General features: G+C 43.2%; 1 protein-coding gene across 1 annotated transcript in view; it reads right to left on the bottom strand.

Moving 5' to 3' along the window:
* The window catches only part of adgrb1a (adhesion G protein-coupled receptor B1a), a 650,625-nt gene that overhangs the window by 564,008 nt on the left and 64,039 nt on the right, over positions 1–22,578 (bottom strand). The window contains exon 5 of the mRNA XM_078216994.1: positions 4,799–4,818. Within this exon, the coding sequence (XP_078073120.1) occupies positions 4,799–4,818 (20 nt within the window). The remainder of the gene's footprint in view (positions 1–4,798; positions 4,819–22,578) is intronic.

Genomic DNA, 22,578 nt, shown 5'->3' with positions numbered 1-22,578 from the left:
TCATCGAGTCATAGAAGTTTACAGCATGGAAACAGGCCCTTTGGCCCAGCTTGCCACCCTTTTTTTAACAACTAAGCTAGTCCCAACTGCCTGCGCTTGGCCCATATCCCTCGATAGCCATCTTACTCATGTAACTGACTCAAGAATAGCTTCTTCCCTGCTGCCATCAGGCTTTTGAATGGATCTACCTCATAATAAGTTGATCTTTCTCTACATCCTAGCTACGACTGTAACAGTACATTCTGCACTCTTTCCTTTCCTTCTCTATGTATGGTGTGCTTTGTCTGTACAGCATGCAAGAAACAATATTTTTCACTGTATACCAATACATAGAGTCATAGAGGTCACAGACATGTGACAAGAATAAATCAAATCAAATCAAAGTTAGTTGAACCAATTCTGTGAGGTTCTTAGCAGTTATTTTGTGAGCAAATGGCAGTCTCGCTGGCATCATATTTGGACCCTTCACTGGATCTGCATCCTGGTAAGTAAAAGGAGATGGCTGCACAGTGGGAGGTAGTGGCTGTGTTACAGATGACTGAGATTTAATTGATATGGACAGAACAGAGCATGGCTGCTGTTTTCACACCTCCACAGCTTTACCGTGTGGAATTCATGCAAATGGATGGTTTTGATCATCATGTGCCTCATGGTATTTTAACCCACTCCTTCTGTTACAGGTGGTGACTCCAGTGCCTCCCCAACTCTTGTTGGGGCGTGGACCTCAGCAGCTGGTAACACAGTGAGAGACTGTCGGCTTCCTTTGCGTTAGGTTGCAAGAGGTCTTGGTGTTAGGTTCCAGGGGTCTTGCCTATGGAACCCGCTTGTCATCCCTAAATGCATGGCGAGTGCAGAAGTGGCCTCTTGATTGGCCACCATCTATAAAGTTAAGCCAGTCGGCATGTGACTGCAGCAAACTGGTTTGGGACCTGGAAATATTTCTGATGTCGAGTTCTCAATGGCAGCGAGAAAATGCAGTGCCTAAAAATGCCATTCAATCACAAGACAATGTCATGTGTTTAATGCTCTGGGTTATAAAAGTTTAATATCTTTTGCTAAATTTATTGACACCTGAGATTACTTCAATTTTTCAAATGCGCAACAAATAAACAATTAGTCGTTCGGTAGTACAGAACTTAAATATAACCAGAAAAAAGAGACATGTCAAAGCTTTTCACCTTTCCCCTCATCAGAACATTTTGCAAGGTTACCGATATAAGGGGAATACCGATATCGGTGAGAAGAGAGTGCTGATCAGTTTACAAGTGAACTCTGCTTGGTAGAGGCATTGCCTTGGAGAATGCACCAGTTGATGGTGACTGACAGATAACTGCAAAGCATTGTTTGAAATTTAAAACAGGTAGCTTGACCCTGATTGGTCAAGGTATTGCCCTGGGGAATGGATCAGCAAATGGCTGCCACTGAATTTGCTTCGTGCAATGTGTGTACAAGTTTTTTTCTGTCTGCAAGGAAAAGGACCTTGTGCATGAATAATATGTTGTTTCCAGTACATGCAAATGCGACACACTGTGAGCCCCACAGGAAATCTTAAATTGGTTGTCAGTGTAATTCTTAGCACTCTGAAGATTATGTAGCAAATTTTGTCCAATCGCAGAAGCACACCTGACGTGGACAATGTTTGCAAACTTTTCCTGTCCCACCTGCCATGGGAATTGTAGTGGGGGGGGGGGGGGGCAGGGAGGGGGAGTGGGCCATGCAAAGATCTGTTGACCTCGGGTGGGATTTTCCAGTTTTGGGGCGAGTGCAGCCATAGATTCCTGCCCTGTGTTTTGAGTTTTATATAGAAACATAGAAAATTACAGCACAAAACAGGCCCTCGATTGATGAAGGCCAGCACAGCATACACCTTCTTAACCACCTCCTCCACCTGCGGGGCCGATTTTAGAGTCCTATGGACCCGGACCCCAAGGTCCTTCTGATCCTCTACAGTACTAAGAGTCTTTCCCTTTATATCTGTACATTTCCCATTGCGAACAACACCTGTGACATGCTGTTTGATACGATCCACCAGTCTTTGGGATGTACGGCTTCCATACCTCATCTCACACTGACAATGAAATTCATAGACCGCATTACTCATTAGTGTGACAGGCAGAATGTCTTTTTGGCTTGACGGCAACATCCTGTCACTGGCGAATACCTCACAGTTACCTTCACCTGTTGCTGAAATGACCTGAGATTCCTTGCCCTTCCAGTATAATCTGAGGTGAACTGGGCACTTTTCAGGGTCAAAGGTGGTGGCTTAAGGCCATTCATGGTTTTCCATGATTTGGAGGTCAAAATTATCATGTGCCCTATTTCAGGTTTTTCACCTATTGCAAGGTGAGCAAATGGCTCGGGCACAATTCATAAGGTTGCCAGTAAGGCCAATTTTACAGCGTGTGGAACTGTAAGAGGCTCAACATGTATAGTGATCAATGAACGAAGGCTTGTGGTAGACTGTGGGAGTGAATCCCCCTGACAAACTTCTTAATTAGCACGTGAAGGAAGGGGGAGTTCATTTGACTGCTTACTCCATTTCAAATATACATTTGAGCACAGGACGGAGCCCATTAAGACATGTCTGAAAATTATCACACACAGCTGCAGATTAAAGTACAACAAATGTATCACCGATTAATCAGGAATGTACAAAGTGTAGGAGTTTAGGTGTCATTCCATCAAAGACACATTTCTCATGGAACTCAATAAAGATATTTGCTCGAGTTGGGCCTTGAGCAGTTCCCATGGCAACACTGTCTATTTGGGCAAACATAGTGTCATTAAAACTGCATTCAACTGTGCAAGGTGTTGAGTTCATAAGTTCAATTAATGATGATACATTACTTAAAGGGATGATGGTGGATAGGCCATGGCAAACATTCAAAGAACGCATGAGTGAACTACAAGAATTGTTTATTCCTGTCTGATGCAAAAGTAAAACGGGAAAGGTGGCCAAACCATGGCTTCCATGGGAAATTAGAGATAGTATTTGATGCAAGGAAGAGACATACAAATTGATCAGAAAAAACAACAGACCTGAAGATTGGGAACAGTTTAGAATTCAGCAAAGGAGGACAAAGGGATTTATTAATATGATTATCAGTATGATTTGGACAAGCTGCAAGAGTAGGTAAATGTGGATAAATATGAGGTTATCCGCTTTGATAGCAAAAAGAGGAAAACAGGTTATTCTCTGAATGGCTATAAGTTAAGAGAGGGAAATGTGCAACGAGAGCTGGGTTTCCTTGCACACCAGTCCTTGAAGCATGCAGGTGCAGCAGGCAATAAAGAAGGCAAATAGTATGTTGGCTTTCATAGCTAGAGGATTTGAGTGCAGGAGCAGGGATGTCTTACAAGGCAGTTTTGGTCTCATTACCTGAAGAAGGATGTTCTTCTATAGAGGGAGTACAGTGAAGGTTTCCCAGACTGATTCCTGGGATGGTGGGACTGATGTATGAGGATAGATTGAAGTCAGTTAGGATTGTATTCACTGAAGTTTAGAAGAATGACAGGGGATCTAATCGAAACCTATAAAATTCAAACAGGACTAGATAGCGTAGATGTGGGAAGGATGTTCCCGATGGTGGGGATGTCCAGAACCATCGGTCAAAGTCCAAGGATTAGGGGTAACTCTTTTAGGACTGAGATGAGGGGAAATTTGTTCACCCAGAGTGTGGTAAGCCTGTGGAATTCACTACCACAGAAAGCAGTTGAAGCCAAAACATTGAGGCCGGAATTTTCCAACCGTTCACACCAGTGAGATTTTCCCATCCCGCTGCAGTGAATGGAGATTTGGCTTGCCACCAAATTCTTTGTATTCACTGCAGCAGGAGTGTGGCATGAACGGTTAATAAGATCGCGCCCTGTGTATTTTCAAGAAAGAGTTAAATATGGTAAGAAGTCTCACAACACCAGGTTAAAGTCCAACAGGTTTATCTGGAATCACAAGCTTTTGGGGCACTGCTCCTTCATCAGGTGAGTGAAGGAGCAGTATTCCGAAAGCTCGTGGTTCCAAGTAAACCTGTTGGACTCTAACCTGATGTTGTGAGACTTCTTACTGTGCCCGCCCCAGTCCAACTCCGGCATCTCCACATCAGAGTTAGATATAGCTCTTGGAGCTCAAGGGATCAAAGGATATGGGGGAAGGTAGGATCAGGTTATTAAGTTGGATGATCAACCATGATCATATTGAATGGTGAAACAGGCTAGAAGGGCCGTAGGGCCTACTCCTGCTCCTATTTTCTATGAAACGTTGACAAGTAGTACACAATTGCCAGGAAATGACCATCTCCAACAAGGGAGAATTTAACCATTGCTCCTTGTGGCTTTATCATTGGAGAATTTCCCTCTATCGTCATCCTGTGAGTTATCAATAGCCAGAAACTGAACTGGACTAGCCATATAAATACCGTGGCTACAAGAGCAGGTCAGAGGCTGGGAATCCTGAAACAAGTAGCTCACCTCCTGACTCCTCTCAGCCTGTCCAACATCTACAAGACACAAGTCAGGAATCCGCTTGCCTCGATCTATCCAACAACTCTCAAGAAGCTTGACACTCACCAGAGCTCTTTCGGCAGCACCTTTCAAATCCACAACCGCTACCCTCTAGGAGGACAAGGGCAGCAAACACATGGGAACACCACCATCTTGGGGTTCCCCTCCAAGTCACTCACCAAGAAATAAATAACCTTTTTTTTTTACTGACACTGGGTCAAAATCCCAGAAATCAATCCCTAACAGCACTCTGGGTGTACCTATACCACAGCGACTGCAGCGGTTCAAAAATGCAGCTCACCACCACCTTTATCTTCAGTCCTTAGACATGGCCTTGGTGACTAGGCCAGCATTTATTGCCCATCCCTAATTGCTCTTCAATTACATTGCTTGCTTGGCCATTTTAGACAACATTAAGAGTCAACCACATGCGATGGGTCGAGAGTCACACCTAGGCCAGGCCAGGTAAGGATTGCAGATTTTCTTCCTAAAGGACATTGGTGAACCAGATGGGTTTTTCGATTTCATAGTCTTTCAATTTGAGACTTGGCTTGAATTCAAATTTCACCATCCGCTGTGGTGGGTTTTTAAACCAGGTTCCTTGAGCACCACCCCAGGTGTTTGGATTACCAGTCCAGTGTCAATACCATTATGCCACCACCTCCCTTTCTCTTGGGCAATTTGAGATGGGCAACAAATTCTGGCCTAGTCTGTGATGCCCATATCCCATGAATAAACCTGATCAGATTATTTGGTGCTGTATATTGCACAAGCTAACTACTCAGAGTACTGTTCTTTGCAAAGAACATGTACACACATTGCACTTATTTCAGCTAAACAAAATAAGTGGCAGCCATTTGTTGATCCATTCCTCAGGAAAACGCTTTGACTAATCAGGGTCAAGCTGCCTGGTTTAAATTTCAAACAATGCTTGGCAGTTATCTGTCAATCCCCATCAACTGGTGCATTCTTCATGGCAATGCCGCTACTTGCCAACCGTTACATATTTAAAAGGGTTGCAGGTTGTTCTAAGAGCTGATCACATGATTTGATGGTGATGTCATCAGAGTGTTGCCTCAGGCTGTGGTTTTACTTTCAGTTTCTACCTGTGCCAAAAACATTTCTTAGAATAAATCTGTTGTTGATACTTTGCATCCACGTGTGCAAATCATGTCATTTCTTTTTGTGTAAAACCCACAACTCCTAAGATAGAACATTACACCAACCAATCAGCATTTGCTTCTCATATAGTAAAAATTGTTGTTTTCCCTTCATACTGATTTTCTTGCTAAATGTCCTACTGAGCGAAAGATGGAAAGTTTCGACATTTCTCTTGTTTCAGCAATACTCAAATAAACAATTAATAAAAATCTGTAAACAATTATACTACTGAAGGATTAGAATTTTCACATCCACTCTCAACCTATATCTTTCCCCTTGAGGTTGAATCGATAAAGACATTACCCAACATTGCACAAAGTCATACAGACTGGAAGATCTCTGATTAACAATCTCTAATATGTTAGCTGATTGTAACCTGAATAGTTGGACTTCTCTATCTGTGCTCCACTGCATGACACTATACCTGGAATGGGCACCTGTGTGGAGCCAGCTTACAACACGATCAGAATGAGCTGTGATGTCCTCTTCAGTGAACAGTCTGCTGGAAGTCACCCAATAGGCTCCCAAGTAAAGAAAAGGAGAGTCCTGGGAGTGTCCAGCTGACACTCAATCCTTGATTTTCCGGCTGCGCTCGCCCCAAGTCCGGAAAATTCTGCCCGAGGTCAATGGACCTTTGCATGGTCCTGTCCCACTCGTTACGATTCCAGTGGTGGGCGGGACTGGAAAATTCCGTCCCCGCTCTTTTTGCGAGATGTGGGAGGAAAAGTGGGGGGACGAATTCTCCATCTTTAATGGCATCACATCCTCTCCAATACATGGCTTAAATTATTTTAATGAGTGACTTCAGAGAACATGCCTCACTGAACCATCAAAGCCTTCATTAACCTGTGCTAAAATAGTGGGCAAGTATTGGCTCTTGGTGTTGAGGCACAATCCATTAACGTTGTTACAGGATCTTCATGATGCAGGTTAACTTATTTTACACTTAGATTTTTATCAGTGAGAGCAGCAGGATTTTATTCTTCAATTTTGGAGTTCTTAGGTGGTTGGCAGACAAAAATAAATCAAACACATCTTTATGCTTCAGAGAATCTAATTGAATCAGTTATAGTGGTTTTAGGATCACACAGACATACGGCACATAAAATCCCGTCGCCATGTATAAGAGCTTCCAAACCAATTCACACAGGCAGAATTTGTATTAATGCAATATGGAGTGCACACTTTTTCCTATAGGTACACGTTTCACTTAATTCAGTACAGACAACTTAGAAACAAGTTGGCAGGAGTCAAGATATGGCAAAACTTGAAGTTTTATTTTCTATGAAGGATCACTTCTTTGTCAGCTAGTCACACTGTAGATAACTACAAATATCTGGTCTTTCAAACAGCAGAGAACACACATTGTAGATTGGGCCCCATGGACAAGTTGGGCCGAAGGGCCTGTTTCCATGCTGTAAACCTCTATGACTCTATGAGATAATTTACACCCATACCGGCATCAATTCTCTGGTAAAAATGACCCACCTGAAATGTCATGAAATTGTGTTTTACAATTGTCAAAGATGACATATCCCAGTGTCAATTTTTTTTTTAACTGATAAAATTCCAGCAAAGTACCTTGTGACATTTTATGACATTAAAGGTGCTATATAAATGCAAGCTTTTGTTGGTGGTACATTGACCAGAATTTGGGAGTTGGTTGCATTGCAAGAAAGGAACAGTTGGTTTGAAGCCAGCGCTTAGAAATAATCAGAGAACTCTGTGATAGTGTTTTGGTATGCAAGATATGTGAAACCATGACTGGAATTTTACTGCCTCACCCGTCACAAATTGGAGTGGGCGAGGTCGCAAAATGGCATTCTTCATTGGCTTCGGGCGGGACCTTACGAATCTCGGGCGGGCGAGGCGATAAAATTCCGGCATATGTTTCCAAAATCAAATTTATATCAAAGGGTTAGGGTTAGGTTTAGCGAAGCATCATAGTTCATTTGACTTTTTAAAATTGTAAGGTTTACAATGACTGCAACTAAGAACAGACAAACATAAGAAAGAGAAATAGGTGTAGACCATTCAGCCCCTCGGACCTGCTCTACTATCCAATGCGATCAGGACTAACATTTCACCTCAATTCCACTTTTCTTCCTGAAATCACCATGCCAGGAGTGATGTTTAGGTTTCCCAGGGCTGGAAGGGACAGATCAGCCATTAGACTTTCATCCAGGTGGAATGGTCCTGAGGTCAACTCATTGTCCCAAGCCCAAGACCTTCCTCCTCAACCCCAGGTCCCTTGGGGGACACTCCCTCTGCAGCTCTCCAGCAGCAGAGGGGCACATGGACCCGGCACTTACCTCCTTGACCTCTGTTGGAGTCCGCCACGCCCGGTCCATGATTATCAGGGCCATCACCAAAGCCTGCCTGGCGCAGTTCCCGCTGGGGAGGCACTGCATTGTGGGAGGCCACTGAATCGGGCTTCCTGCCACCAAAGAAATGCCAATCAGCAGATTTGTATTATTATCGGGTTCCCACCTCGTCTGGGCAGGAATCTGATCAGGGCCGGCGGGGGCGGTTGGGTAAATGGCAATGGGTTGCCGCCCGGCAGGACCTCCAAGGCCTGATTCAGTAGGATGTAGGGATGCCCGTCAGCTGCAAATGGGGCCAGTATATCCCCCACCCCCTCCCACTGCACCGTATCCTGTGATACGCCTGGAGTCTGAAAATCCATATGTCAGCTTTGAATACACGCAAAAATATATTTTAAATTCAATTTTTTACGGGATGTGGGCATCGCTGGCTGAGCCAGCATTTGATACCCATCTCTATCTACCGTCCATTTCAGAGGGCACTTGAGAGTCAACCACATTGCTGTGGCTCTGGAGTCACATGTAGGCCAGACCAGGTAAGGACGGCAGATTTCCTTCTCGAAAGGACATGAGTGAACCAGATGGGTCTTTAGCACAATCGACAATGGTTTCACAGTCATCATTAGATTCTTATTCCAGATACTTCATTGAATTCAAATTTCATCTTCTGCTGTGTTGGGATTGGAACCTGGGTCCCCAGAGCATTATCATGGGTCTCTGGATTTGTAGTCCAGTGATCATACCACTGAATACTGTTAAATTACCCATTTAAAAGTTGAATTAATTTTTAAAAAATCATTCCCTGTGTCAAATGACCCCTGTGCTTCACTGCATTTATTAGGTGTGATCAAAGACTAGCATGTACATTGCAGGTCCGCTGATGCACAAAGTCATGGGAGTGAACCCCAAATAGAATATCTAGAGATCACATAGCTTCTGCAAAAGTCTGAACTTTCTAACTTTACATTATAGAGTCGCCAAAATATCATTGTCCTTACATTAGTTTTCTTATAATATCGTGGGCAATAATTTATTTATAAGACAAATCTCATTCATCCATTACCATAAAGATAGCAAAAAAAAACTTGAGTTCACAGTCATGGTCTGATGCTCACTTTAACTTGCTTTGATGCAAGTTGACACAGTAATTACCCAGCTTGAAGGATAAGGCTGAAATTCAGAGCACATCACAGCTGTGAGTGAGTGACTACCAACACAAAAGAGCCACATTGTTAGTCAAGCCAGCACAACTTATAGTTCTGTGCTCATATTGGAAATAATCATTTTAACACACCATTTTACTTCAATTTTCAACGAACACTGAACAAAACAGGCCATCTGGCCATTATCATATTACTGTTTGTGTGACCATTGTACATATTAGCCACCAAGTCTACCACTTCACAACAAGTGATGGTACTTAGAACATAGAAAATAGAACAGTACAGCACAGGAACAGGCCCTTCGGCCCACGATGTTGTGCCAAACACAACGCCAAATTAAACTAATCCCTCCTACCTACCCTTGGTCCATATCTCTCTATTCCTAGCATATTCATGTGCTTATCTAAAAGCCCCTATCGTATCAGCCTCCTCCACCACTCCTGTCCAGACACCTACTACTCTCTGTGTAAAAAGACTTACCTCTCACATCTCCTTTGAACTTTTCCCCTCTCACCTTAAGCGCACGCCCCCTCGTGTTAGACACTTTAGCCGGAATTCTACCAGCGCCGGGTGGGCGAGGCTCGCAGAACGGCATTCTCCGCTGGCCTCGGGCAGGATCTTACAAGCCTCAGGTGGGCGAGGCGGTAAAAATTCGGCATTCAACTCTGGGAAAATTCTACCCACGCCTCTCATAATTTTATAGACTTCAAAAATAGTTGGGTGGCTATAAAGCATTTTGAGATGTCCTGAGATTGTGAAAGATACAATATAAATGCATGTCTTTCTTTCCCTTCATTTTTAGTTCACACGGAGCAGAAAATATGTAGTTTAAACAGCATTGCATGATACAGTGTGAAACTGCAGTAGAAAATTGAAAGTGACTTGGCAGCTCGACGGGTAATGGAAAATTTTAATAATTCTGGAAGAACTTGCTAGTTGAGTGATCATAGATACCTGATTAGTGCAGAAACAGATTTGGTAATAGCTAGGGGAACAGACAATTAATTTGAGATTCCGCAAGCAATGTCATGTAGCTAATGGTGCAGAATGCCAAGTAATCCAAGTTTCAAAAGCAAGATGCCTGGTTCTTTCCAGCTTTGGATTAACTACATTTCAATGCAGCATTTATTCAGCTTTCTCTTCTCTCTCCTCACCTCCTATCTCCAAATTTTCTCTTCTTTTCCACGCTTACCATTGACATTTATTCGAATATGACTGTTTATTTAATTTCAATTGTTCTTGTCAGACTTTTGAATGGACCTATCTTGCATTAAGTTGATCTTTCTCTACACCCTAGCTATGACTATAACACTACATTCTGCACTCTCTTGTTTCCTTCTCTATGAATGGTATGTTCTGTCTGTATAGCATGCAAGAAACAATACTTTTCACTGTATGCTAATACAAAGAACAAAGAAAATTACAGCACAGGAACAGGCCCTTCGGCCCTCCAAGTCTGCACCAACCATGCTGCCCGACTTAACTAAAACCCCCTACCCTTCCGGGGACCATATCCCTCTATTCCCATCCTATTCATGTACTTGTCAAGATGCCCCTTAAAAGTCACTACCGTATCCGCTTTCACTACCTCCCCCAGCAACGGGTTCCAGGCACCCACTACTCTCTGTGTAAAAAATCTGCCTCGTACATCTCCTTTAAACCTTGCCCCTCGCACCTTAAACCTATGCCCCCTAGTAATTGACTCTTCCATCCTGGGAAAAAGCTTCTGACTATCCAATCTGCCCATGCCTCTCATAATCTTGTAGGCTTCTATCAGGTCTCCCCTCAACCTCCGTCGCTCCAATGAGAACAAACCAAGTTTCTCCAACCTCTCCTCATAGCTAATGCCCTCCATACCAGGCAACAGCCTGGTAAATCTTTTCTGTACCCTCTACAAAGCCTCCACATCCTTTTGGTAGTGTGGCGACCAGAATTGAACATTATATTCCAAGTGCGGCCTAAGGTTCTATAAAGCTGTAACATGACTTGCCAATTTTTTAACTCAATGCCCCGGCCGATGAAGGCAAGCATGCCGTATGCCTTCTTGACTACCTTCTCACTTTCAGTGACCTGCGTACCTGTACACCCAGATCCCTTTGCCTATCAATACTCCTAAGGGTTCTGCCTTAATACATGTGACAATAATAAATCAAATCATATCAAATCATGTGGGAATGAACTTATTGTTGATTCTAATTTGCCCTGAAATGTTGGTGCTGGGTCACCGTCTTGTACCAGTGCAGTCTTTGTCTGAATATACTTTTCTCAATAATTATCAGGTAGAGAATTTCAGGATACTGGTCCAGTAACAATGAAGGAATATACATAGCTAAATTGGATTGATGTGTGACTTGGAGCAGAACATGAGGTGATGGTGTATCCATAACCATGTTACACTTGCCCTCATGTTTACAGAGACAGAGATGTGGTTAAAGTAGCCTTGACAAATGGCTGTGTGGAACCTGCAGGTATTACATATTGGTACCATAGTGCATGTCTGATGCAGGGGATTGATACTGAATCTAATGGAACAGGGTAAACCACTGTCCCCCAGTACTCTGCCTAAATGGCCATTCTACAATATTGCTGCAAATGCACATCGATAATGACACAGCAATGTCAACGTTTCATCTGGAACCTCATGAACATTGAACCGGATTTTTCACTGTCGCTGGGTAAAAACCTTGAACTTCCTTTCGAACAGCACTGTGGAGATTCCCACACCACATGAACTGTTCAAGCAGGCAACTCACCACCACCTTCTCAAGGGCAATTAGAGATGGGGAAACAACTCCTTACCTAGCCAGTGAACTCCACATCCTATGATCAAATAATTTTTTAAGAAGTCCATCTCCTTAACCAATCAAAGGAAAACAATATACATATGAAGAGAGCAAACAACGGGGAAGGGAGTAAGGTACCAGGGTCAAATTATGGACACAAAGAGAAATGACGAGGGGGAAAGAAAGAGAGTGGATTAAGAAGAAAAGCATGTTGAGAAAAGCATGGATGTTAGGGAATTTGGGGAAATAAATAGTGATATCTTGAGGAGTGTACATATTACAGAGAAGGAGGCGCTGGAAGTCTCAAAGCGCATCAAGGTAGATAAATCCCCGGGACCTGATGAAGTGTATCCCAGGACAATGTGGGAGGCTAGGGAGGAAATTGCGGGTCCCCTAGTAGAGATATTTGAATCATCGATAGTTACAGGTGAGGTGCCTGAAGATTGGAGGGTGGCAAATGTTGTGTCTTTGTTTAAAAAGGGCTGCAGGGAAAAGCCTGGGAACTACAAGCCGGTGAGCCTCACATCTTTAAGTTTTTGGAAGGTATTTTGAGAGACGGGATCAACAGGCATTTAGAGACGCAAGAACTGATTAGGGACAGTCAGCATGGCTTTGTGAGTGGAAAATCATGTCTCACAAATTTGATTGAGTTTTTTGAAGGGGTAACCAAGAAGGTAGATGAGGGCAGTGCAGTTGATGTTGTCTACATGGACTTTAGCAAGGCCATTGACAAGGTACCGCATGGTAGGTTATTGCATAAGGTTAAATCTCACGGGATCCAAGGTGAGGTAGCTAAATGGATACAAAATTGGCTTGATGACAGAAGCCAGACGGTGGTTGTAGAGGGTTGTGGTTTTTCAAACTGAAGGCTTGTGACCAGCGGTGTGCCTCAGGGATTAGTGTTGGGTCCACTGTTATTTGTCATTTATATTAATGATTGGATGAGAATATAGGAGGCATGGTTAGCAAGTTTGCAGATGACACCAAGATTGGTGGCATAGTGGAAAGTGAAGAAAATTATCTCGGATTGCAACAGGATCTTGATCAATTGGGCCAGTGGGCTGACGAATGGCAGATGGAGTTTAATTTAGATAAATGCGAGGTGATGCATTTTGGTAGATTGACCCAGAGCAGGACTTACTCAGTTAATGGTAGGGTGGTGGGGAGAGTTACAGAACAAAGAGATCTAGGGGTACAGATTCATAGCTCCTTGAAAGTGGAGTCATAGGTGGACAGGATGGTGAAGAAGGCATTCAGCATGCTTGGTTTCATTGGTCAGAACATTGAATACAGGAGTTGGGATGTCTTGTTGAAGTTGTCCGAGACATTGGTAAGGCCACATTTGGAATACTGTGTACAGTTCTGGTCACCCTATTATAGAAAGGATATTATTAAATTAGAAAGAATGCCGAAAGGAGCATGGGTAAGATGGATATAGAGGGATATGGGCCAAATGCAGGCAATTGGGACTAGCTTCGAGGTTTAAAAAAAAGGATGGCATGGACAAGTTGGGCCGAAGGGCCTGTTTCCATATTGTAAACCTCTATGACTCTATGACTCGAAGAAAGAGACACAGGGGAAGTAAAAGGGAAAAGAGGGCATTGAGAGCGGCTGTGTTGGTGAATTGTTGTTTAGGTCCTCGAGAGGTTCTGAGCAAATGGCAGAGTAGATGAGCAAAAAATACAAACATACTTGTGCCCAACCATGCTGAGCCATCATTTTCATCATAGATAACTGTGGAGCTCTTCTTAAATGAGATGAAAAATAAAAATTTCCATTTGTATAACAGCCCAAGGTGCTTCATAGATGCAAGTACCAAACAAAATTTGACACTGAGCTAGGTTGAGGCATTAGGACAGGTGACCAAAAGCTTGGTCAATGTTCTGTCACTGACAAAAGTGAAGATGGCGAGACTGGCACGTAAAAGCTGGTCGGATGAATTAGACGCTTTTAAACATCTCCTGGAACACCGACTACCTGCATGACTGAGACTCCACCATTTAATTGTTCCCTTTCCAGGCCTCCAAGGATGAGTGGCGTGTCAGTACTATAAATCTTGTCACTAACATGACCCTTATAGCATAAATTACCAGCCCTAAATGGTGGTGGTGAGATTAATTTGCATTAACGGTGTAAATCCAGCATTTTCATGACATACAATTAATTTCAATGGGGAGGCTCAAGGCAACGTGACTACGTCTTTTGGCTTTGTCAAGGCTAATGGAGGAGCAGCACAAATTATCCAGCAATTTATGTAAAATCAGAAATCATGATGTACTTGGAGCTGTGCAGAACTTTGGTAAGACCACAGCTGGAGTACTGAGTGTCGTTCTGGTCACCTCACTATAGAAAGGATGTGATTGCGTGAGAGTGGATACAGAGGAAATTCACCAGGATGCTACCGAGGTTAGAGCATTTGAGCCACAATGAAAGGCTGGATAGGCTTGGATTGTTTTCTTTAGAGCAGAAAATGTGAGGGGGGGGACATGATTGAGGTGCATAAGAATTTGAGGGATATGGACAGGGTCATTAGGGAGCAGCTGTTCCCCTTTGTTGAGGGGTGAATCACGAGGGGGCATAATTTTAGGGTCAGGGACAGGCGATTCTGAGAGGATTTGAGGCTTTTTTTTTCACTCAGTGTGGTGGGAATCTGGAATGACTGGGAAGGTAGTGGATATGATGTGGAGATGCCGGCGTTGGACTGGGGTAAGCACAGTAAGAAGTCTCACAACACCAGGTTAAAGTCCAACAGGTTTATTTGGTAGCAAATACCATAAGCTTTCGGAGCGCTGCCCCTTCGTCAGATGGAGTGAAAATCTGTTCTCCAACAGTGCACAGAGACACAACATCAAGTTACAGAATACTAATTAGAATGCAAATCTCTACAGCCAGCCAGGTCTTAAAGGTACAGATAATGTGGGTGGAGGGAACATTAAACACAGGTTAAAGAGATGTGTATTGTCTCCAGACAGAACAGCTAGTAAGATCAGGAGGCAAGCTGTGGGGGTTACTGATATGGCACTACTCTTCTTTGAGTAGTGCCATAGAATCCTTTATTTTCATCCGAGAGGGCATGCAAGTATACAAGTCAGGAGCAGGAGTAGGCCATTCAGCCCTTTGAGCCTACTCTGCTATCCAATAAGATCATGGTTTATTTGATTGTGGCCTTGTTTCACTGATCATGTACAAGCCAATTTCAAGTCACAATCAATGGCAATATTCCATTTGCCTTCATAATCATGTGGTGTCTGAAAGACAGCACCTAGGACAGTGCTGCACTGCAATATCAACCCAGATTTTGTGTTCAAGTCTCTCGAGTTATGTACACTCAGTACTTTTAGAATCAACTCAAGTGATGGCATTGCTTGAAATAATAATTTCAGCTCCTCAATGTAGATTGACTTTCAAAGTTCAGAATGTTTCAATTGTCAGACTACATTTGGAATATTGTGAGACATTTTGGGCCCCGTATCTAAGGAAGGATGTGCTGGTCTTGGAGAGAGTCCAGAGGAGGATTACGAGAATGATCCTGGGAATGAAAGGCTTGATGTATGAGGAGTGTCTGAGGACTCTGGGTCTGTACTCAATGAAATTCAGAAGGATGAGGGGGGGATCTCATTGGAACTTACAGGCTGGAATTTTACCGTCCCATCCGACACGGGAATCGGAGGGGGAAAGGGGCAGACCATGGAAAGGTCCATTGACCTTGGACAGGATTTTATGGCTTTGGGACGAGGAAGGCCGTAAAATCCTGCACACAGAATACTGAAAGGCCTGGATAGAGTGGACTTGGGAAAGATGTTTCCATTAGTAGTAGAGACTAGGATCCGAGGGCACAGCCTCAGAGTAAAGGAACGATCATTTAGAACTGAGATGTGGAGGAATTTCTTCAGCCAGAGGGTGGTGAATCTGTGGAATTCATTGGCTGTGGAGGCTAAGTCATTGAGTGTATTTAAGACAGTGATAGATAAGTTCTTGATTGGTAAGGGGATCAAAAGGTTATGAGGAAAAGCCTGGAGAATGGGGTTGAGGAACATTTTAGCCGTGATCAAATGGCGGAGCAGGCTCAATGGGTCAAATGGCCTAATTCTACTCCTATACCTAATGGTCTTATAGTTAAATATTTCTCTTAGCTGCAACAGCAGCTATTAATGCAGCAGTTCAACTTCTCAGCCTTGAATATTTTCCCTTGGCCGTGTGACCCATCCCTGCATATCGAAACATGTTGCATCTACAGTGTGCCCTTGATTTAAAAGATTCAAGAGAGGAGTTGCACGAGATGCTGAACATAATAGCTGTCGAAGCTCATTCATTCTTGCCTAATTTGATCCATTATACTAATCACACTTGATATTCTCTGCACAGAATTGCCTAAGAATGGTCTCCAATAAGAAATTCCTGTCACTGCCAAAGGCTCAAAAGCTGCGGTGATGGCGTTTGAAAATAGGATTTGATTTCAAAAGTGATCAGACGACGTAACAGCGGTTGCCAGTTCTGGTGCAACTGGTTCATCTTCACTGCAATTTCAGGTTAATTGTGCTTTCTTTTTGTTTGATTCCCAATTATAATGTCCTGATACATTAAATGGGACTAATCAAGATGCATACCATCATCGAGTCACTTTGAAGAGAGTAACTCAAACCAGGAATATAAAAAACAGCACAGTTTGAGTTCAACGTTAATTACTTGAAATGTTAACTCTTCCTGTCTCCGCAGATGCTGCCTGACCTGAGTGTTTTCAACAATTTCTTTTCTTATTTCAGACTTCCAGCATCCACAACATGTTGCTTTTGATGCAACCAACTCAGCTTATCTTTGTGGCCTAAAAATTAGCTTAACGTTACAGCAATACCAATTCGGTAGTCACTGGAGCAGTTCCAATCTCACCTTATTTTTAAGAATATGATTAAGCTTTTTTCATTCATTTGATGTGGGTGTCACTGGCTAAGCCAGCATTTGTTACTCATCTCTAATTACCCTTGAACTGAGTGGGTGAGCTAAGCATTCAAGAGGGCATTTAACAGCCAACCACATTGGCATGGATCTGGGAGTTAAAGGTAGGCAAAGATTACAGATTTCCTTCCCCAAGGGGCAGACGGGTTTTTATGATCATCATGGTTATACTTAGACTTTTAAACTTTTTTTAAGTTCAAATTTCACCATCAGCTGTGGTGGGATTCGAAGCCTGGTTCCCAGAGGATTAACCTGGGTCTCTGGATTGCTAGCTCAGTGACAATACCACTATGCCGCTGCCACTACTACCCCCAGCTCCGCTTAAATAATACCAAGGAAACTCAACTTTGGGAAAATTGATATTGACAGTTAACAAGCTGAGAAATGACTTGTCAACAATAATGACAGGTAAAACCTGGCAAAATGTTAGGTTGTCAGTAAGCTTTACTTTTAGTTGCTTGGAAGAAAACATTGTGGGGGTGGCGGGGGGGGGGAAGCATGAAAAGGATCTTGACAACCAATAAACAGGAAACTTTAATAACTGTAATATTTAAGATTTGACCTTTTAGGAGATCTAGAAATGTGAACTCCCGTCTGAACGTTACCAAATCTGTTTTTGAAACTGATCCCCACAGTTGACAGAAAGTTTCATAGATTTCTTTGCCAAACCTGCAGTTTATAGGTTTTCATGTCACAGGAACCTAAGAATAGGAGTAGGCCATTTGGCCCATTCAGCCTGGCCCACCATTTAACTTGATCATGGTTGATCTTCTACCTCGAGTTTATAAGGATGAGGGGGATCTTATTGAAACTTACAGGATACTGCAAGCCCTGGATAGAGTGGACGTAGAGAGGATGTTTCCACGAGTAGGAAAAACTAGAATCAGAGGCCACAACCTCAGGCTGAAGGGACGATCCTTTAAAACAGAGATGAGGAGGAATTTCTTCAGCCAGAGAGTGGTGAATCTGTGGAACTCTTTGCCGCAGAAGGCTGCGGAGGCCAGGTCATTGAGTGTCTTTAAGACAGAGATAGATAGGTTCTTGATTAATAAGGGGATCAGTGGTTATGTGGAAAAGGCAGGAGAATGGGGATGAGAAAAATATCAGCCATGATTAAATGGCAGAGCAGACTCGAAGGGCCGAGTGGCCTAATTCTGCTCCTATGTCTTATGGTCTAACGCCATCTTTCCGCACTATCCCGTATGCCTTACCGGTATCAGGAAATCAGTCAACCTCTTCTTTAAACATACTCAGTAACTGACCCTCCTCAACCGTCTGGTTTAGAGAATTCCAAAGATTCACCAACCCCTGACTGAAGAAATTCCTCCCCATCTTGGCCCAAAGTGGCCTACCCCTTATCCTGAGACTGGCTCCCCTGGTTCTAGAATCCCAGCCAGGGGGAAACACCCTTCCTGCATCTATTCTCTCGAACCCTGTAAGAATTTTGCACATTTTGTAATCTCACCGGTCAAATTCCTTAATCTGCACTTTAACATTGAGATACATAAATAAGGGACCCAAGTTTATATCCAAGCCTCTGGTTGATATTGATAGGGCAAATGCATTGAAAACAAGAACATGAAAAAATTTGAGGGGAAATGACTATTCATTCTATATCCTGGGTTCCCGTGAAGCCCTCGTGTATAATACCAAACAGTTGCAATGCTGGGCCAGAGAGGTGGGCAAACCTATCCAAACAGTCTTCACATAATCAAATAGCAGATGGTAGAATTTTGGAAGCTGGGCTGTTCGTTGAGAGGCTAGACCATCCAGATGTTCAGATTAAACAAGACTGCATGAGCAACAGGGAAAGAATGGCGATAAGATGCAATTATGTTAAAAAAAAATTAACTCCTGAATCAATGTGATCAGAAATGATGGCACCCCTGTATCGGCTTCCAGTAATGTTTGTCTGAAGAACATTTTTACCAAGTATTTTTCAAAGCTGATCTTTTTCCTGAATCACTTGGTGGGAAGGTGTTTGAATGGTGAAAAACAGTTATTGCTGCTGTTTGGTTAAGCATTTATAACACACTTTAAAAGTGATCAAGGTTGTCTTACTGTGATCAGAAGATATTATTGAAATTCACCACTTGAATTTGAGCAACCCTGTATAATAATTAAAGTCTCTCTGAGCTTTCAGCTCCACGAAAACATTCCATCTTTTAGCCCATTATGAAATTACTCCCCATAGTTGGGCCTTTTGTCTTAGCTCATAACTGAGTAATGCCCCATTACAAGCTGTGTTGTGGATCCTCACAACTGACTCACACATCCTCTATCTCAGCTCATTACTATATGATGTTGCCTAGCATTATTCTCTGTGTTGGGTTGTTACTTAAATAATCAATCATTACTCTAAGTTGTCTCTCATTATAAATGATCCAATTCCAGTTTTGCACTCAATCTTGACTCATTATGAACTGACAATCTACGCTATAGCTGTTATAAAAATAGCAAATGCCAGATAAACTCAGCAGGTCTGGCAGCGTCTGTGGAGAGAAACAGGGATTAATGTTTCGTATCTAACTGAGCCTTCTACAAAACCCTAATCCCTGTTACATTTGTCTTCTTTGAAGCAGATCTACCAAGGATGGGAGAAACAATGGCCGCAGTTCTCCAGGTCCGCTTGCTCCCGACAGGAATCGCATTGGTCCGGAGAATCAGGCATAGAACAAAAAATGGGTTTTGTGCTAGGTGTCAAATGCGCTGTGATGTTCCCTGACCGCAACACCGACCCCGACCCAGTTCCCAACCAGAGGGGGCGGGAACCCGATAACTCTTTTAAGTATGATTAGTGGGCCATCTCAATTCCTTCCTGCTATTCACCCACCGCCCCAGTGGGATCTGCACCAGGCGGGCTTTGGTACTGGTCCTCACAATCATGGACCTTGCGTGTTGGACTCCCAAAGGAAGGTCAAGGAGGTAAGTCCAGTGCCCATGTGGCCTCTGCCGCTGGCTGGCTGCAGAGGAATGGTTCCCCCAAGAGTCTTGGGGTTTGGGTGGGCTTGGGTTAGGGGCAAGGGATTGACCTCAGCACCGTCCCCTAGGATGGGGTCTCATGGTTGGACTTCCCCTTCAAGTCCTGGCAGACCTGATGTTCACCCTGGCAGGTGGATTTCAGCCATTTCCCTGATCAAAGTCTTCATTCCTGCCTGTCATCTTTGAGAACTTTGAAGTGGCCTGGTCACTTTAATCTCCATGCCCCCTGATCACCTGGCAGGCTTTTAAATCACAGCAGCCCTTCTTTCTACATCAGTGATTTCCCTTTCTCTCTCTAGGAAGTTGTAGGTGAGCAGATTGCTTTGAAGTCTTCTGACTATCAGAAGACAATCACCTTTTTTTGGGGGGGGGGGGGGGAGGGGCACTGTTCATTCAGCCTCATTGTTTTAATACTGCATTTATTTCTAGTCTCTAAGCATTCTTAGAAATCTAAGAATCTTCAAATCCTTTGAAGACCTTTGTTTCCATTCAATTTCAGCCCAGTCCTTTTAACTCATTTGATTGACAGCTTAATAGTTTTTTATTCAACAGGCATTCAGCTATGTTTATTTACCTTTCCCATCACATTTGGATGTATCTCATGTATCCCCATTGTTCCTAACCACAATGTTTACACAAAGGAGGAACTGAAAAGCACTTAGCTCTTTTGAAGTTGCCATCCTCCAAACCCACGACCTCCACCATCTAGAAGGCCAAGGACATCAAATGCATGGGACCACCACTACCGCCTGCATGTTCTCCTCCAAACCATGCACCATCCTGACTTCAATCTATATCATCATTCCTTCACTGTCACTCCCCAATAGCAGTGCGGGTGTTCCGACAATACCCAGACTGCAGAGAAGCAAGAAGGTGGTGAGTCACCACCTTCTCAATGCCAATTAGGGCTGGTCTAGTGAGTGACATCCTATGAATGAATGAAGTAAAAAACAAAATCATCATTTGCTTGTGTTCATTTTTTGTTTGGAAGCCCCATTCACATAGGCACCTCGACAAACTATCCTAGGCCCTGAAAAGAGCTAGAAAATTCAGTGCCAGTTTGGCGAGTATGTATGTCAAAAAGCACAAACAACTTACAAGAAATCTAGTAAAATGATTCTGATTTTCTGCTGCATCTAAAAATCTGGTCATAATTTGAAGGCAACCTCTGGGCAAGTTTTATGGCCAGATTTATGAGTGGCATTTGGACAAATGGATAAATGGATGGCCAAAGACCAAGGAGGTTGAACATTTGTATTTATGTGATTAACACGTGGAGAACGCTGCAATCTTTTAAACTACACCATTGGTTTGTGTTCAGGTTATGTCCCTGTCCATGGCACTGTGATCAGGTCAATATTGCCATTCTCCTCTGCTCTTAAATTTGCATGAAACGAAAAGGGAAGGTCATTGTAAACATTTATGCAGAAACATAACAAACTATCATAATCTGGGAGCTACTAACTGATGGAATAAATTAAGAGGGGGATCATGCCTTTCGTACGGTCAGGATGTTCCGAAGCACTTCATAGCTAATGAGATACTTCTTTTCAAGTGTAGACATTGATGCCTTGTTGGTAACTTTGCCAGCCAATTTAAAGTAAAGTATATTTATCAGTCACAAGTAAGGTTCACATTAACACTTCAATGAAGTCACTGTGAAATTCCTCTAGTCGCCACACTCCGGTGCCTGCTCGGGTCAATGCACCTAACCAGTACGTCTTTCTGACTGTGGAAGGAAACAGGAGCACCCAGAGGAAACCCACGCAGACACGGGGAGAACGTGCAAACTCCACACAGACAGTGACCTTTGCTGGGAAATGAACCCGGATCCCTGGCGCTGTGAGGCAACAGTGATAACCACTGTGACACCATGCAGCCAATTAAACATAGCAAGATTGAAAAATCATAAATGAGATAAACCAGTTAATGTGTTTAGTTGGTGTTGGTTAAGGGATTAATATTGACCAGAATGCAAGAAGAACTCCCATGCTCTTTCTTAGGTTGTTTGTTTCATGGGATTCTTTGCATCCAACTGAACTGGTATCACTGTTACATTTGTCTTCTTTGAAGCAGATGTACCAAAGATGGGAGAAACAATGGCCGCAGTTCTCCAGGTCTGCTTGCTCCCGACAGGAATCGCATTGGTCCGGAGAATCAGGCATAGAACAAAAAATGGGTTTTGTGCTAGGTGTCAAATGCGCTGTGATGTTCCCTGACCGCAACACCGACCCCAACCCAGTTCCCAACCAGAGCCACTCCATGTCATAGGTCATGGGTTCTGTGGGTCCTTACATGGCTGATTAGCCTGATCCTAGCATCACGTCTCCGACCACACACTTAGCAGGTATTTCCAAGAGGTGGAATTGGTCCTTGGATTCTTTCCTTATTTAGGCTCCTTTTCTGAATCACCTCTTGCCATCGGGTATTCTCGAGGAATTATGTCCCTTCAGTCAGGAGATTTCTCCAGGTGGGATTCTGCTGAGCAAGGGTCTCTTAGGTTTTGATGAATATGTTCAATTTAATTCCTCATCCAAAAGATGGTACCGTTAACAATGCGGCATCCTTGCACTGATCTGGCTGCCTATTTTATTTGTTCAAGCAAAGCAGAGCTTGAACCCAAAGTCTTTGAATTCAAATGTGCTATTAATAGTAACAATTTATTGTGTTGACTACTGTAGTGTTCTTGCTGAATAAAGATGTAATTCTTGCAAT

This window comes from Mustelus asterias, chromosome 7 (assembly GCF_964213995.1).
Source record: "Mustelus asterias chromosome 7, sMusAst1.hap1.1, whole genome shotgun sequence".
Taxonomy (NCBI): domain Eukaryota; kingdom Metazoa; phylum Chordata; class Chondrichthyes; order Carcharhiniformes; family Triakidae; genus Mustelus; species Mustelus asterias.
This window is presented reverse-complemented; position numbering and strand designations above follow the sequence as displayed.